The 14945-nt window shown below is 55.3% G+C and overlaps 2 protein-coding genes and 1 pseudogene across 2 annotated transcripts; all 3 read right to left on the bottom strand.

The window, feature by feature from the left end:
- Positions 1-775: 775 nt before the first annotated feature.
- Positions 776-2900, bottom strand: GPSM3 (G protein signaling modulator 3). The gene is made up of 5 exons (XM_060308078.2): positions 2800-2900; positions 2521-2565; positions 2206-2314; positions 1797-1996; positions 776-1548 (listed from the first exon to the last, which is right to left on the bottom strand). The coding sequence occupies exons 2-5, from the start codon at positions 2560-2562 to the stop codon at positions 1411-1413; spliced, it is 489 nt and encodes a 162-aa protein (XP_060164061.1). The 5' UTR covers positions 2563-2565; positions 2800-2900; the 3' UTR covers positions 776-1410.
- A 1122-nt stretch (positions 2901-4022) lies between these two features.
- Positions 4023-14114, bottom strand: NOTCH4 (notch receptor 4). Its single transcript, XM_060307785.2, has 13 exons — positions 13939-14114; positions 11723-11975; positions 11361-11473; positions 9864-10387; positions 8909-9292; positions 8625-8800; positions 7863-8082; positions 7602-7683; positions 7365-7503; positions 6555-6850; positions 6165-6312; positions 5474-5571; positions 4023-5305 (listed from the first exon to the last, which is right to left on the bottom strand). Exons 1-13 carry the CDS (start codon positions 13966-13968, stop codon positions 4616-4618), a joined length of 3153 nt encoding a protein of 1050 aa, XP_060163768.2. The 5' UTR covers positions 13969-14114; the 3' UTR covers positions 4023-4615.
- The window catches only part of LOC115860555 (mediator of RNA polymerase II transcription subunit 1 pseudogene), a 3391-nt pseudogene continuing 2445 nt past the window's right edge, over positions 14000-14945 (bottom strand).

The raw sequence follows: 14945 nt of genomic DNA, 5'->3' as shown, positions 1-14945 counted from the left end.
GGCCCCCGGCGGCGGAGAAAATGGAGCCGGAGAGGAGAGAGAGAGAGAGAGAGAGAGAGAGAGAGAGAGAGGGAGAGGGGGAGAGAGAGAGAGAGAGAGAGAGAGAGAGAGAGAGAGAGAGGGAGAGAGAGAGGGAGAGAGAGAGAGAGAGAGGGAGGGAGAGAGAGAGAGAGAGAGGAGGCCCAAGCGGGGGTGTGTGTGAGAGAGAGGGAGGAGGGAGGAGAGAAGAGGGGGGGAGCGAGGGAGGGAGGCTGGGGGAGGGGAGCCGGGGAGGAAGAGGAGGGGAGAAGAGAGGAGGAACAGGGAGGAGCTGGGGGCGGAGAGAGACACACAGAAACGTAGGAACGGAGACGAGTGGAGGAGGGGAGAGGGGACGAGGGGAGGAGACTAGCCCGTGGGGAAAATAAGGGAAGGTCCCAGGGGCTGGACTTCTGTGGCCTTGAAGAGGGGGCGTGTTGGAGGCTGGGGGGCCTTGCACCTGGGTTCTGAATCCGGGATCTAACTGATGAGGACTCTGGCCGCTGGAATGCCTGGGTTCACAGACAGCTTAGTTCATATTTCGTATCCTAATGACTCCCCTCCCTGTTCTACTTAATTAAAACCAGGAGAGGGGGGCTGGGGGGATAATTAGGGAGGTCTCCAGCCGCTGCTTAATGAGCCAGTAATTAACCAGCCAGGGAGGGAAGCTGGCCTCTGGCCAGACTGGGGAGAGTGGTGGCCTCCGGCCTCACCCTCCTACCCTCCACCCCGCCACCCGAAACACCAGTCTTCAGTCCAGAGGGGAATTACATTTATTCATATAACCAAACATCAGACAGCTTAGAACAGCAGTGGGAAGGGAGGGTGGGCAGGGCTAAATGTCCATTCACAGCCTGTAGGCCCCTCAGTCCAGGGGCTGGGTGTGCTGGTGATGGAGGTGGGAGAACAGTCTTTATGTCTTTGCTGTGCCCTCTCTTCCTTTCTTCTTACTGAGAAGGAGGGTGGAACTGTCTCTCAGGTGAAAACCTTGGGAGATTTGCCTTTCCTCTGGGAAATGAGCACCTCAGATCCTGCCTGGTGGCTTGACTACGGGGGGTGTCCCCACAGTTCAGGACCAAGACTCCCAGCCACTCCCTGAGATCAGAGGAGAGGGTGAGGTGTCCCACTGTGGCTGGGATCCTCTCATGGCCTCAAGCTCCTACATACTTGGTCATGGAGGGAGTTCAATGTCCATCCTACCTTGACTATTCCCAGGGTTTGAGGATTTCACCCGCTCCAGTTCCCAGGAAAGGTGGATGAGGGCGATGAATACTGAGATTTCTGCTGGGTCTTCCAGTCTCTGGTGCCCCTGCCTGGCAGGGTTGAGGGCATGCAGTGGGCTGCCCAGCTTTTGAGCCGCAGGAGTGCAGAGGGGCTGGTGGGGCTCAAGTCTCAGCAGGTGTGTGGGGGGGGCTGGGACCTTTGCTCCTCCATTCGACCCCCACCCTGAACTCTCAGCAGCAACTCCAGGAGCTCCTGTCCCCCTGGGGGTAAGGGAGGCTCTGACCGCTGGGCTTCCATCCGCTGGCTCTGGAGGAGTGGAGGGAGGGGAGGTTGTTGGTGAGGTTCTAAGAGGAGCAGGGCTTGAAAGGAGCCAGAGCTGGTGTGAGGGGCTGGTGTGAGGACACCTGTGATGGGGGTAGGGGGAGTAGGACCTGGCGGGGCAGGGGGGCAGATGCCTGAGGAGAAGGAGGGGTAGGACCCCCAAAGAGTACAAGGGCCAAGAGACCAAGAAGCCTGGGTCTTGCCTCCTGGTGGAGAGGGGACGGGTGTCTCACCTGGTGACTGAGGATGGTGCTGTAGAGCTGTTCTCTGTCCTCAAGAGGCCGGGGCGGGGCTTGGCCTAGGCTTGGACGGTTCTGGGGGGGATGGAAGGTGGCCCTCTGCTCTTCTAGGCGGCGGGACTGGGCCTCAGCCACCAGGTCCAGAAGGAGCTCAGTCTGCAGGGAGAGCAGGGAGGCCGAGCGGGGCCCCAGGGCTGGGGAGAGGAGGGGGAGGGCTCAGACACCCAGAGAATTGGCAGACAGCAGTGGTGGGTGTGTGTGTATGGGGGGTCAGAGCTAAGGGGGTATGATGGGGAGTCCGGAGGAGGTGGGGAGAGAGCCCATGATGGATTGGGCCTTGGTCATGGGATCAGGAAGGATGTGGGCACCAGAGTCAGGGAGCTCCTTGGGTGGGTGGGGGTACCTGTGTGGCGGGACCCTGGAGGAGGAGGGGACGGAGGAGCAGATCGCCAAGGCCGATTGCTGGTGTTCACAGTGGGCCAGCCATGCTCATCCTGATGGGGGCCCTGATGCTGAGAGACATCCGTTCCAGTCAAGTGGGGGTGGGGTGGGCAGAGGGCTAGGCCAGCAGCCTATTTCCTCTCTCTGCGTCTCTGTTCCTGCCTCTGTGCCCAAGCCTGTCCAAGTCCCTTGAGTCCACCATTACTCAGTCTCTGCCTCAGGTCCTCTCACCTCCCTCTCTCCCAATGCCAGCCTCCCCAACCCGGTGCCAGCTCACCTGCTCGCCATCCTCTTCTTCCTGGGGTCTCTCAGCCTCCATCCCCTGGAGGGGAGAAACCGATAAGGGAGGGGTAGCTGGGATTTGGGAGGAGGGCCGGAACCCTGAGTTCCTGAGGGGAGTAGGGGCTGAAAGGGGTGGGGGTGAGCCGGGGGCTGGTTGCCTGGGTACTGAGCAGGAAGCTGGGTTCCTGGTCAGCACCCCCCCGGGCCCCGCCCATCCCTGTCAACTTCCTCCAGTTCTCTTTTCCCACCCAACGGCTTGTTTGACCTCTCTCACCCCGGGGGAGCACAGAGACTGGAAAAACTCCTCCAGCTGCAGTAGGGATGGGGGTTCAGAGGGGGAAGGACTTTTGGCTTTCTCATCTCCAGAGCCTCAGGAACCCCCTAACCTCCTGCTCTGTTCCCTCCACCCCCCTCCTCCCCTTCAGTTCTGTCAACACAGGAACTAGCTACAGAGGAAGTGGTTTCACTCCTCAGAATCCCCCCACCCCCCCCACTCCTTACCCCAGGTACCTTCCCTAAGAAGGACCTGCCCCCTGCTTCCCAGCTTCCCTCAGACTTATTGGGTCGGGGAGGGGCATGTTTCCAGTGGGAAGCAGAGGACTCAGATCCAAGGATGTCAGGCCCTCAAACATACATATACCCCTAGCACTGTCTAACAAATATGTGTTAACTAGTTATCATTGCCCTATACGTGCTTAGAGTCTACTTAGGGCACAAAATATGCACCAAACGTAAGAGATGCAGGGGAAGCTTTCCTTTCGTCATGAAACGGAAAAGGGAGAGGGGACCACAGCCTGCCCTGGTCTTTGATCAATGCTGGTCAGGCTGGCTGGCACCAGGGTGGGAACAGGACAGAGACATTTGTGACCTCTAAATGGCAGCCTGTCATGTTAGCTGAGTGACTGAGCATGAAATACGATGAAGAGGTCAGGTTCTGCCACTTAGTGCTTTGCAATCTTGGGCAAATACAATCTCTGTGCCTCAGTTTCTGAAGGAGTAAAATGGAGGGTTTTTTTAATAGCGTTGGTATGAGGATCAAATGTGATAAAGCATTTGGCACATAGTGAATGCTCATAAATGGTAGTTATTATTCGTTTTCAATATGCTTCATGTCTCCGTGTCTCAGGTCTATCGCCATGAAAGAGGTATAACCATATGGCTGAATGGTGGTTAAAGTTTGAGGTGCTCTCTCCATCTCCCTCCACATGAGGGCTCAGGAATCTCCCAAGTGGCTATAAAAGAATGCCCTTGGAAGAGGGACAAAGGGTATGCATGGTTTAGTGTGTGTGTGTGGTTTCTCATCGGGCTACTAGAGACTCTTGCCTTTAGATGATACCCTAAATTAACATAGGACCCCAAATCTACTCATTCCTGCTCTTAAAACTATACTCAAAGCTTCCATCCAAATGTTGAACCTAGGGCACAAAATTCTGAAAACACTCTGCAGTCAACTTCGTGTTTTTTCCATTCCCCAACCCCTCCAAAAGACGGTAACACTTCAAATCGGCTTTATTATGGGGTGACAGATTTGGAGTTCTTAGCTATAGTGGTGGCTAGAAGAGTGGCACTTCATCCCTGCAATGGTTTGTTTGGGGGTGGGGTGAGGTGGGGAGAATGCAAGGAGTCATCAGCTGGAGTGACCCTTGGCCCTGCCTTCTGTGCCTACACAGTGCCTGGCACACAGGAGGTGCTCAATAAATATCTGTCAGCCGTTTGTGGGTAGTGGGGGTTACAGGCGATAGAGGCTCCCTTTGGAAACAGTATACAGGAAAGAACATCTTACATTCTATCTGTCTGCAGTTCTTGGTTCAGGGGTACTTCTCCCATTCCACTCCATCCTCCTGTAACACCTCATCCTTATTTTCTGTGAGAGAGGCTGGGCCTGCTTCATCCCAGCACCCCGAACCCTCTTTCCAGGGCTGCAGTTTCTCCACGTGGAAGACGATGTGGCATACACCATTTTGGGAGAGACACTACACTCATGACCCCTCACTTTTGAGGCTCAAGGACCTTAAAATCTGGAGGCCTTCCATACTGCTTGCCATTTAACGAGTACTCACTTTTAGAATCCCTCCCTGACATGCAGCCTTTTATTTCTCACCCTCGCCTCCCGCATTTAAGGGTATTACTTGGTGGGCTGGGGGACCCCATGCAACTTGAGGGGATCCCCGCTCAGGGGACGGAGTGAGGCAAGGAGGCGGGATTGGAGTGTTAGAGGCGGGGCCGCAGGCTCCTAGAGCCACCCAATCGCAGGGCCAGTCAACAGCTGAGGCCACACCCCCGCTCCCGGCCGCGACCCCGGATCTTCCTCGCACTATTGCAGGGTTGGACGGAGGCCCGCGCATGCCTGCAGAAAACCTACGGCCGCGGAGGGGCGGGCCTTCTCCTGCTCCTTTCGATAGGCTTCGGCAGTGCGAATAGGCCCCGCCCCCATGGGCGGCCAAGTCTACGGACAAAGTCCGGGCTTGAGGATAGGCTCCGGCTGACAGCGTCCGGCAGCGCGGCTGAGCCCCGCCCCCATGCGGGGGCACGCTTCCTGATGCAGTCCGCGCGCGCTGCAAGGCGCCGGCGCCGCGGCCTGGCGTCGCTTTGTGACGAGCTTCCGGTGGTCCCGCCCCTTCCAGCAGCGTCAGCAGATCCCAGTGGTTGCGCTGGCGTGCGATGTCCCCGGGCGCTAGCCCGGCTTGGTCCCGCAGCCCTCGGGCGGCTCCCAGCCCCAGCAGCAGCTGGGCTACCTCCATGGCTCCTTCTCGGGCCGCCAGGAACAGCGGCGTCTGCTCCTGCCCGGGAGGAAACAGCCAGCGGGGGCGGTCAGGGAAGGCCGCGCCCACAGGACTGGCCCTCCTATTTGACTGGTGGTCCCTCCCCCTTCAGGTTTTTCGGAGTTCCGGCGCTTTGCACCTCTCCCGCGTCAGCTTAATTGTTGGGGGCCCGCTACCCGGTCTAACCCTGCCGTCCAGTGCGTCTTTATCGGCTCCGGCCTGGAGAAGGGAGCGGGCGGCCCGGGCGTTGTTCACGGCGGCGGCCCAGTGCAGCGCGGTTTTTCCTAGGGCACCACGTGAGAGGTTGTTACCCCGAGGCTGGGGGCCCGACGCCTGGGTTCCTGTTTCCCACGGATTCTGGACTTGGGGGAAGGGCTATTCAGCCCGCCGGGTCCCTCAAAGGCGGAAGCGTTGCCCGGGTGACCGCCGGCTTGCAGGAAGCGTTGCCCCAGTGACGTCACCGGCGCGCGGGAGGGACAATGGGGCATTGTTCTGGGGTCAATGGGACCGGCAGACCACGTCCCTCCCACGAGACCCCCTCCCTTCTCACTCTTCCGCCATCCTAGTTCCCAGTGGACTGGGGGGGGGGGGGGTGTGTGTGTGTGTGTGTGTGTGTGTGTGTGTGTGTGTGTGTGTGTGTGTGTGTGTGTGTGTGTGTGTGTGTGTGTGTGTGTGTGTGTGTGTGTGTGTGTGTGTGTGTGTGTGTGTGTGATGAGGGAAGACTCACTTGCTGCCTACTGCCACCGGACTGTGCAGATTTACCACCTTGACAGCAGGGTGGGAGGGAATGCCCCAGTTTCCAGTTGGTCCCTCTGCTTCTCACACCCCATTTGCTCAACTTCTTGATAGCACAACATCAACTTCCCCAGATCCATACCCCATTTATCTCTGGCCCCCACATCTGCTTGGGCTGCAATCAGTTCTTCAACCAGGTCCTCAACAGCTAGCCTGGCGGCCAGCATCAGGGCTGTGGTCCCATCCTCTGTCCGCGCATCTATTGCAGTCTGTCTGCTGCGGAGTAAGAGCTGGGGCGGGGTGGGGGTGGGGCGGCAGAGAGGGCCAGTGACCCTTGGTATATCTGAACTGCTAGCTAAGGTTCCTCACACTGTTAAGCACCTCCGAATCCATATTCATCCATCTGTTCTTGTTTCTCTTTCAGTCCCCAGTCTCACATCACCTTCCTCTCTGCCAGACCCAGAGGATGCTATTGCCCAGCCTTACTTGCAAGTTTGTCCCGTTTCCTTTAGCAGCCCCAGTGTGCACTGACCTGGCAAACCTCCCGAGCATCAGCGGCCACAGCGGTGTGAAGCGGGGTGCGCCCTGCCCGGTCTGGCTGGTTGGGGTTGGCTCCTGCCTCAAGGAGGCGGCGGGCAGCAGTTGGCCGGGAGAATCGAGCAGCCAGGTGCAGGGGAGTCTCCCCAGTGCCCACGGTGTGAACCTGGGGACAGGCCCCTCCACCCAGCAGAGGTTCCCAGGGCTCAGGGCTTCCCAGCCATGTCTCCTGATAGGTCCTGGGCTCCACTCCCCCACAGCAGACTGCTGACATCAGGGGTGTCACCCCATCTGTGGGTGAGAGACATGAAGAATGGGAGACAACTGGGGAAGGGGGAGAACATGGAGGCTCAGGGAGAATCACAGCTTGAGGTGTCAGGAAGCCCAGCTTGGGTTCTTGATTTTGTGTGGCTTTAGTCAAGTGACTTTCTACTTTGTTTTTCTCTGGGCTTTGGTTTCCTCATCTGTAAAAGGAAGCATCAGGCCTTAATACTCTAACATTCTAGGGCCGTGATTCTCAAACTTGAGTCCTGGATCAGACTCACCTGCAGGGCTTGTTAAAACACAGATTCCCCAATATTTTGAATTTCTGAATCAGTAGCTCTGGAGTGGAACCTGAGAATTTATATTTCTAACAATTTCCCTGGTGATGCTGATTCTTCTGTCCTGGGACCACACTTTGAGAATGGCTGTTGGAAGCACTCACTCTAATATTAGTTTCTCCAGTTCTGATATCAGAGGACTTTCTGATTCTAAAAGGGTCAAAGGGAGTTTTCATTTTCTTGGTCTGGGGTGGCTCACATACCAGGTCCACGGGTGTCCACATCAGGGACATCCATCTCAGAATCCTGGGGAGGAGTCAGCATGGCTGCCTGGGGGAGCTCCTGACAGTCACTACTCAGAGGCCAGAGCTGGCACTTGGAGGGTGAGGCCATTTCTTCAGCCTTGGGGATCAGGACAAGCAAGGATCAGTGAAGGAAGGTTGACTTGTCCCTTCAACCCCTCCGTCACTTTAGGACCATTCCTGCCCCAGTGCTTTCACCTGGTCCGCCTCTTCTCCTTCCTTGGGGCCCGAGCACATCACAACTCCATCCTCATCAACTTCTGCCTCTGGTTTCAGTGCCCTGGAAGGGGATGGGTGGGTAGAGGACCTTCAGGGTCCCTAAGATTTCCAGCAGTCTTCCCACCCCTCTCCCCTTCCCGTGTCTTCAACTTCTGCATAGCATCTCTTATTGCTTCTGATCATAAATATCTCCACAGGAAAGAGTCCCCTCCCTGAGCCCCAGTTCTTTCTCACTCTCACTTGAGGCCGATGCTGTCCTCGCCCAGCGGGGGCCGGCGTCGGCGGGGAACTGGCTGAGTCTGAGACCTTCGAGTGAACCCAGGGGGCAGCCAGAGGGCCCCATGCTCTCGGCGCTTCCGGCGGATGAGCTGGAGGACGAGAAGAGCCCCGAGGGCCAGGAGAAGCACCCCGGCCACCGGCGAGCACAGTACAGGCCAGGGAAGCTGGTTGGCGGGCGGCTCTGGTGGAAGAGACACAGTCAGAAAAAGAGGCCATTCCTGGTGAGGCTGGGTACTCTGGTGAGACCTTTGGACAAGTGCAGTAACCTCTTTTTGCCTCAGTTTCCTCAACTGTAAAATGGGAATAATAACAGTACTTGCCTCATAGGGGTCGTTAGGAGGATTAAATAAGTTAATACTGTAAAATGCTTAGAGCAAGGCCTGGCACGTAGTAAGTGGTATATAAGAGCTATTATTCTCTCATGTGCTATGAACTGTTGATACGGGGATGGTTGGATACTCTCGGCTTAATAGAATAGACCAGAACCCAAGGTTTGTGGGCGGTCTGTGATAGAGGTTAGAATAAAGTACTGAGGGAAGTAAAGGAGATTGCAGAGCAAATGGGCCATGAGGAGATCTAGCTGGAGAAGAACGTTAACAAAGGTAAGTCTCCACAAAGAACATTTGGGGTTCCAGTGCTTCTGTTTCATTTGACTTCATTGCTGGTTGCTGGCGTGAAAACTGGCCTGGGAGCAAAGTCAGGGGAAATGACGGGGCCACCTACCGGTGCCTGCACGAGGGTGGGCAGCCAGCAGGGGTCCTGGCAGTAGGGGCTCCAGGGCCCCCACTGCGGCCATCGCAGCAAGGAAGCGGAGCAGGAGCCCAGGGTCCCAGGGACAGCGGGATGCAGGATGGTCGGGGCCACAGTGGGACAAGTCCACATCCATCACCACCACAAACCTGCGGGGAAGGCACCTCAGAGACCCCTCGGTTGGTCCCTGCTTCCCTTCCCTCTGCTGGTTAAAAACTAATGTCTGCCCCCTCTTCCCCGCCTCCCAGCCTTCTTACCCAGTGCTGAGGGAGTCCGTCTCCTTGCCTGTAGGCTGTGTTTGAGGGGTTGCTCTCTCATGGTGAGAGGGGTCTGGGGCTCCTCCTAGCTCCTCTTCGGCCTGGGCTCCAGGATAGGGGTACACCATGTTCCTGCCATCCCTATCTTTCCTTACCCAAAGCCCTACCCTCAGAGTCAGGGACAGCACCCGGGCCAGGGCAAGCAGCTGCTGGTCCAGGGTTGAGGGGCTCAGCACCACCAGCAGGGCCAGGGAGGGCCCCCACTCCGAATCCCCGTCTTCGGGCCTGCAGTCGCCCCCATCCCAGCCACATTCTGCAGTGTTGCAGCCCTTCTCACAGTGTCCATTGTGGAAGTGATCACGGCAGTACTGGTCATAGGCTGGACTGTGGGTTGAGGAGACGGGGACTCAGGACCCCCAAAGAAACCTGACTTCCTCATCCCAGAGAGGATTCCTGATACTCCACAGCCTCTAGGGCTCTGGTTGCTAAGTGGGGGCAGCTCTGGAGTAATGGGCTTAGACCCCGAATGGTAGGTAGTCCAGACACCCTAATGTCTACTGACACCTTTGTTTCCTAACACTGTCCCCACTCTCTACCCTCCCAAACTCCTGTCTCCCTGAAGTGAAGCCCTTTTCCCTCAGGGATGCTGGTTGCTAGGGGAGATACTCCATGGCAACAGGGCTTAGAGAAGCTTGAGGCCAGAGATCCCACAGCTCTCAGAGGGTAGCTCTGAAAGAGGCAGCGCCCTCTTTCTTGGTCCCCACATTAAATATTAATGCTGCCCCATTCCTCTGGGTTGGAGTCTAGCGTCTTATACCCCTAATTAGCAATGGTTATTAGGGTGGAAACTCCCTGAAGCTTGAGGCTGTGGTCATGCTGTAACTCAAGAGATATCTATGTCCTTCCTTCTACCCTCACCCTGCCCCCGTCCAGCCCTTCAGGGTTTCAGACTCACGTGCAGGCTGGAGGAGTCTCACAGTCATAGCCGTCAAACAAACACTCTTCAGAGTCACACTGTGGATGGCACTGCCCATCCCGGAAGAGAAGCCAGCACCGAGAATGAGAGGGGCAGCCCTTCCAGGGGTCTGGGACCCCCAGGGAGCAGTCCCCACCATCCCAATTTCCTCCTGGGCCGCTGCAGCCAGCGTCGCAGGCCCCATCTCCACTTCTGCCCTCACATCCCTTTGCTCCAGGCCTCTGACACCGGGGCCCTGGAGAGCTGGGAGGGCAGGAGCATCGAAAGCCTGGGCCCCCCAGCCCAGGGGTCTCTGAGCAGCTGCCATTGTGTAGGCATGGAGAAGGAGGGCCACAGCCTGGAGGGATGGGTGGGGTCAGGCAGTCAGGGCCCCCATAGCCACTGAGGCAGGCACAGCGGGGTGGGAATCCAGGCTTGTGGGAGGGCAGACACAGGCCACCGTGGTGGCAGTGATGGAGACCGCAGGAGGGGGCTCTGTGGCTGCAGGTGGGGCCTTCAAAACCCTGCGGAGAGGAGGAGAGAGATTGGGGGAAGGACCTTGTAGTATTCTCCCCACCTCCCCTTAAGCTAACCCCTGCATTAAGATAACTCAGAGGGTCCTAGATTCTCATATCTGGAAGGGGCCTCAGAGAACATCAAATTCATCATTTTACAGTAGTGGAAACCATGTCCCCCCCCCCTTTTTTTTTCACACAGTGACATATTGCATAGTGGGGAGAATGGATGAAACACAGCTGTTCGCAAGAACGTGGGTGAAAGAATGAATCTATGTACATGTATAACTGAATCACTTTGCTGTATACCTGAAGCTAACACAGCATTGTAACTCAGCTATACACCAATTTAAAAACAAAACAAAACAAAACAAAACATGGGTGAACTGTCATCATGATGTGAGTCCTGGAAGACGAAACTGTTAACAGAGTAATAGTAATTGAACTAATACTATATTATCTTGATCCTTAGAGATAGGATTATGTACTTTCTCTTCCTCTGGAAGGGGAACAGGATACAGGAGGACATAAGTACATGGAAGTTATTATTAATATTGTAATTCTTGTTTTAGGTTCATGGGTGTTATCTTGTAAGGATAATTAAAAGAAGGCAGTACCTAAACTAATGTTAGTTTGTACGTTAGTGTATCATGAACCAAGGCTTAAGACGAACCCACTTTTATGCATCTGAGGTCTATAAACAAATACACACACGGAGTTAAAAGAACTTATCCAAGCTCACCCAGCTGGCCTTGGGGACCTTCCCTTAGGCAGTGCCCGTGGTTTCTGAAAGTTCCATTCATGCTACCACCTGATCCTGCCTTTCCCCACGACTGCTGCTGAGAACCACTTACCACTGTGGACATGAGATGGCTTTCTCCAATAGTTGCCACTCCAGTGCTCCCCCAGGTTCCCGGCTCAGGCATTCTCACCTTACGTCAGCATTGGGGGCAACAGAGAAAGCAGCTTTGTGGTCTCTCACCTGGGGGCAGTGGCAGGTGAATCCTGGGGGTGGTCCTGCTGTGGCCTCACAAGACCCTCCGTGGGAGCAGGGCTGGCTCTGGCAGGGGTCTAGCTCCACTTCACACCACTGGCCTGTGGCAGGGGTGGGGTTAAACATAACACTCTGTTTCAGTCGCTGCCTCCTTGCTGGCTCATTCCTGGGAGACAGCCCAGCACTAGCCGCACAGGCAAAGGGGTGGTGGGCATGTTCTCTGGTGTGGGGTTTAGAGGCAGGGGGATGGACCAGGTGACTAGGCTGCCTCATGGGTGGGGATTGTCTGGGTTTCCATGGTCAATTCAGCTGTGCCCAGAAATGCTCATACCCCCTCTCTCGGACCTTACCTGTGTGTCCAGGCAGACACTGGCAGTAGAAGGCATTGGCCAGAGAGTGGCAGGCTGCAGTGCCTGTGGGGTTACAGGGCTGGTCCAGACATTCATCCACGTCCCCCTCACAGCGCAGCCCCACAAAGCCTGGAGGGCAGGCACAGTGGAAGCCTCCAGGTTTGGGGGTGCACGTTCCATGGTTGTGACAGGGCTGGGATTGACAAGCGTCAGGTTCCTTTGAGCAGTTCTGTCCACTGTAGCCTGGTGTACACTTGTAGGCAAAGGGGGTCAGACAGGGAACCAGTAAATGAGCCCATCCTGGCACTCTGGGGGACCCAGCTCCAGGTAGTTTGCCAGCACCCCACCTTCCAACTCAGAGCATCACTCAGCTCACCGTCCATCACAGCCACGTGTAGCTTAACCCTTGTACCTCAACTCCACGTGATACACAATTATTTGATAATACGCAACTTAACCACTTCCCAGTCCCAAACAATCTCTTTGATTCATTGCCAATAGATATAGCTCCGATTTTGAAAAATCCTTCTTCCCCCAGCCACACACCCACTGGGTTCGCTCATGCTTAATTAATTTATAACCATTTATTGAACGCCTGCTTTGTTTTGTGCCAGGCACCTTTTCAGGCTCTAGGAATATAGAGAAAATTAGAACTCATCCCTGCGTCTATGAAATTCTCAGTCAACCAGAGGAGAGACAGCTAGCACTGATTGCATAATTTATATACATAACCTCATAAAACCCTCCTAACAACCCTCTATATGGATCATCTCATTTGAGTCTCACTTTGCAGAAAAGGAAACTGATTCCTTGAAAGATGAGTGACTTGCACAAGCCACACAGTTGGTAGGTGGCAGAGCTGGGATTCAATGCGTCTACGACTCCATAACTGATGACCTTAACCATTTTCTGATTATCTCATATCATTTTGCTAGTGAGAGAAGAGTCATTGATGAGGTCTGTATCATGTGCCAAGTTCTTGCAGGAGGAAGGAGAGTATGCAAGAATGGAGTACCAGGAAGACTTCAGAAAAATGGAGGAAAAGGGATTCACAAAGCATCCGAGGAATGGCCAGAGAGCCGGAAGAAACAGACGAGAGTCGTGCTTGGAAATTTCTGGAGGAAGGAGTTTCATGAAAGAGGAAATAGAGCTGAGTAATGGGTACACGGGGGTTCACTACTGATCAGTACGCTGCTTTTGTGTATGTTTGAAAACGCTCGTAATAAAAAGTTAAAAAATAAAATTTAAAAGTTAAAGAAAGGGCTTCCCTGGTGGCGCAGTGGTTGGGAGTCCGCCTGCCGATGCAGGGGACGCGGGTTCGTGCCCCGGTCCGGGAAGATCCCACATGCCGCGGAGCGGCTGGGCCTGTGAGCCATGGCCGCTGAGCCTGCGCGTCCGGAGCCTGTGCTCCACAACGGGAGAGGCCACAACAGTGAGAGGCCCGCGTACCACACACACAAAAAAAAGTTAAAGAAAGAGGGCGGTTAAAGGATCATGCCTTCTATCCAGTCTCGTGTTTGTGAGTACAGGGATCAGGCTGCTTGGACTTGAGTCCCAGCTTTGCCTTCCCGTCCTGCTCAGTGACCTGAACCACCAAGGTAAGGCCCTGACCCAGTCTGGAGAGAAGTTAGGGACATTCCCCTGAGGCAGACGCCTCCTGGGCACCATCCAGTGGAAGAGGGGTGAGGAAAGCCCCCAGAGAGCCGGTCTGGGGTGTAGGGAAGTCAGCTGCAGGTTTGTGTTGCTGGAGCAGGGTTAGGGGTTGGCGGAGAGAGGTGAGGCCTGAGAGGCAGGCAGGGCTGGGTCGTGCCGGGCTTGGGACTTCACTGCGAAAGAGGTGGGCAGCCACTGAAGGGTTTTAAGCAGGAGAGTGACAGGCCAGCTTAATATTTTCAACGGAGCACCCTAGTGGTGGAGTAGAGGCCGAACCTTTAGGAGGACAAGTGTGGGGGCAGGGGTGACACTTAGGAGGCTGATGCAGGCGTCCGGGCGGAATGCAACGAAACTCTGGACTAAGGCAGTGGGATGAGGGTGAAGGGGCAAGGACAGAGTTGAGAAATATTCAGGAGGTAAAATAACCTGACTCGGTGGTTGGTTGGATGTGTGGGGTGAATGAAAAGAAGATGCCCTCTCCCCCTCCCCTTTCTGCCCCATGACTGCTGTTGCCCACATCCAGCCCAAATTTGTCTTCCCCCACCTCCTCTAGACCCTCTCACCTGGCAGAAATAACCATTAGGTTGGGCCATGCAGGTGGCCCCGTGCTGGCAGGGCCTGGACTCACAGGGGTTCACCCTCTCCTGGCATATACTGCCTTGGAATCCAGGGGGACAGTGGCAGAAATGGGAGGGGCCGCTGTCGATGCAGATGCCTCCATTCTGGCACACGGAAGAGACTTCTGTGCCTGGGAAGAGAGACACACAGGGATCGATAAAGCTAGGTGGGGTGGAAGGATGCTCAGGGGCTCCAGACAATGAGCAGAGAGGTCCATGGAGGGGCCACTGACATTCCTGGGGTGGGTGGAGGCCACTCGGGGCCTGAGGAGTCAGTAACTCTTGACCCTGAAGAGATTAAAGCATCAAGTTCCCGACATGGATGGACCTAGAGATTGTCATACTGAGTGAAGTAAGTCAGACAGAGAAAGACAGATATCGTGTGATATTGCTTATATGTGGAATGTAAAGAAAAGGGTACAAATGAACTTATCTACAAAATGGAAATAGATTTACAGATGTAGAAGACAAACTTATGGTTATGAGGGGGTAAGTCGGGGAGGGATAAACTGGGAGACTGGGACTGACATATACACACTACTCTATATAAAATAGATAACTAGGGCTTCCCTGGTGGCACAGTGGTTAAGAATCCGCCTGCCAGTGCAGGGGACACGGGTTCGAGCCCTGGTCCGGGAAGACCCCACATGCCATGGAGCCACTAAGCCTGTGGGCCGCAATTGCGGAGCCTGCACTCTAGAGCCCACAAGCCACAATTACTGAGCCCGCGTGCCACAACTACGGAAGCCCACGTGCCACAACTACTGAAGCCCGCGCGCCTAGAGCCCATAGTCCACAACAAGGGAAGCCACCACAATGAGAAGCCCGCGCACCGCAACTAGAGAAAGCCTGCGTGCAGCAACAAAGACTCAATGCACCCAAAAGTAAATAATAAATAAATTAATTAATTTTAAAAAATCGATAACTAATAAGGACCTATTGTATAGCATAGG

Source organism: Globicephala melas, chromosome 11 (genome assembly GCF_963455315.2).
Source record: "Globicephala melas chromosome 11, mGloMel1.2, whole genome shotgun sequence".
Lineage (NCBI taxonomy): Eukaryota > Metazoa > Chordata > Mammalia > Artiodactyla > Delphinidae > Globicephala > Globicephala melas.
Note: the sequence above shows the minus strand (reverse complement) of the source record. Positions and strands in the feature narration are given on the sequence as shown.

Excerpts from the sequence above, each read along its gene's own strand:
- NOTCH4 (XM_060307785.2), bottom strand. The coding sequence starts at position 13,968 with ATGGCCCAACCTAATGGTTATTTCTGCCAG. Across the intron at positions 8,083-8,624 it reads CCACCCTCGTGCAGGCACCG|AGCCGCCCGCCAACCAGCTT; the intron begins GTAGGTGGCCCC and ends CTCTTCCACCAG. Across the intron at positions 7,684-7,862 it reads GAGGACAGCATCGGCCTCAA|GGCACTGAAACCAGAGGCAG; the intron begins GTGAGAGTGAGA and ends ATCCCCTTCCAG.
- GPSM3 (XM_060308078.2), bottom strand. The coding sequence starts at position 2,562 with ATGGAGGCTGAGAGACCCCAGGAAGAAGAGGATGGCGAGCAG. Across the intron at positions 1,997-2,205 it reads TCCAGGGTCCCGCCACACAG|CCCTGGGGCCCCGCTCGGCC; the intron begins GTACCCCCACCC and ends TCCTCTCCCCAG. Across the intron at positions 1,549-1,796 it reads GCACCATCCTCAGTCACCAG|AGCCAGCGGATGGAAGCCCA; the intron begins GTGAGACACCCG and ends CCACTCCTCCAG.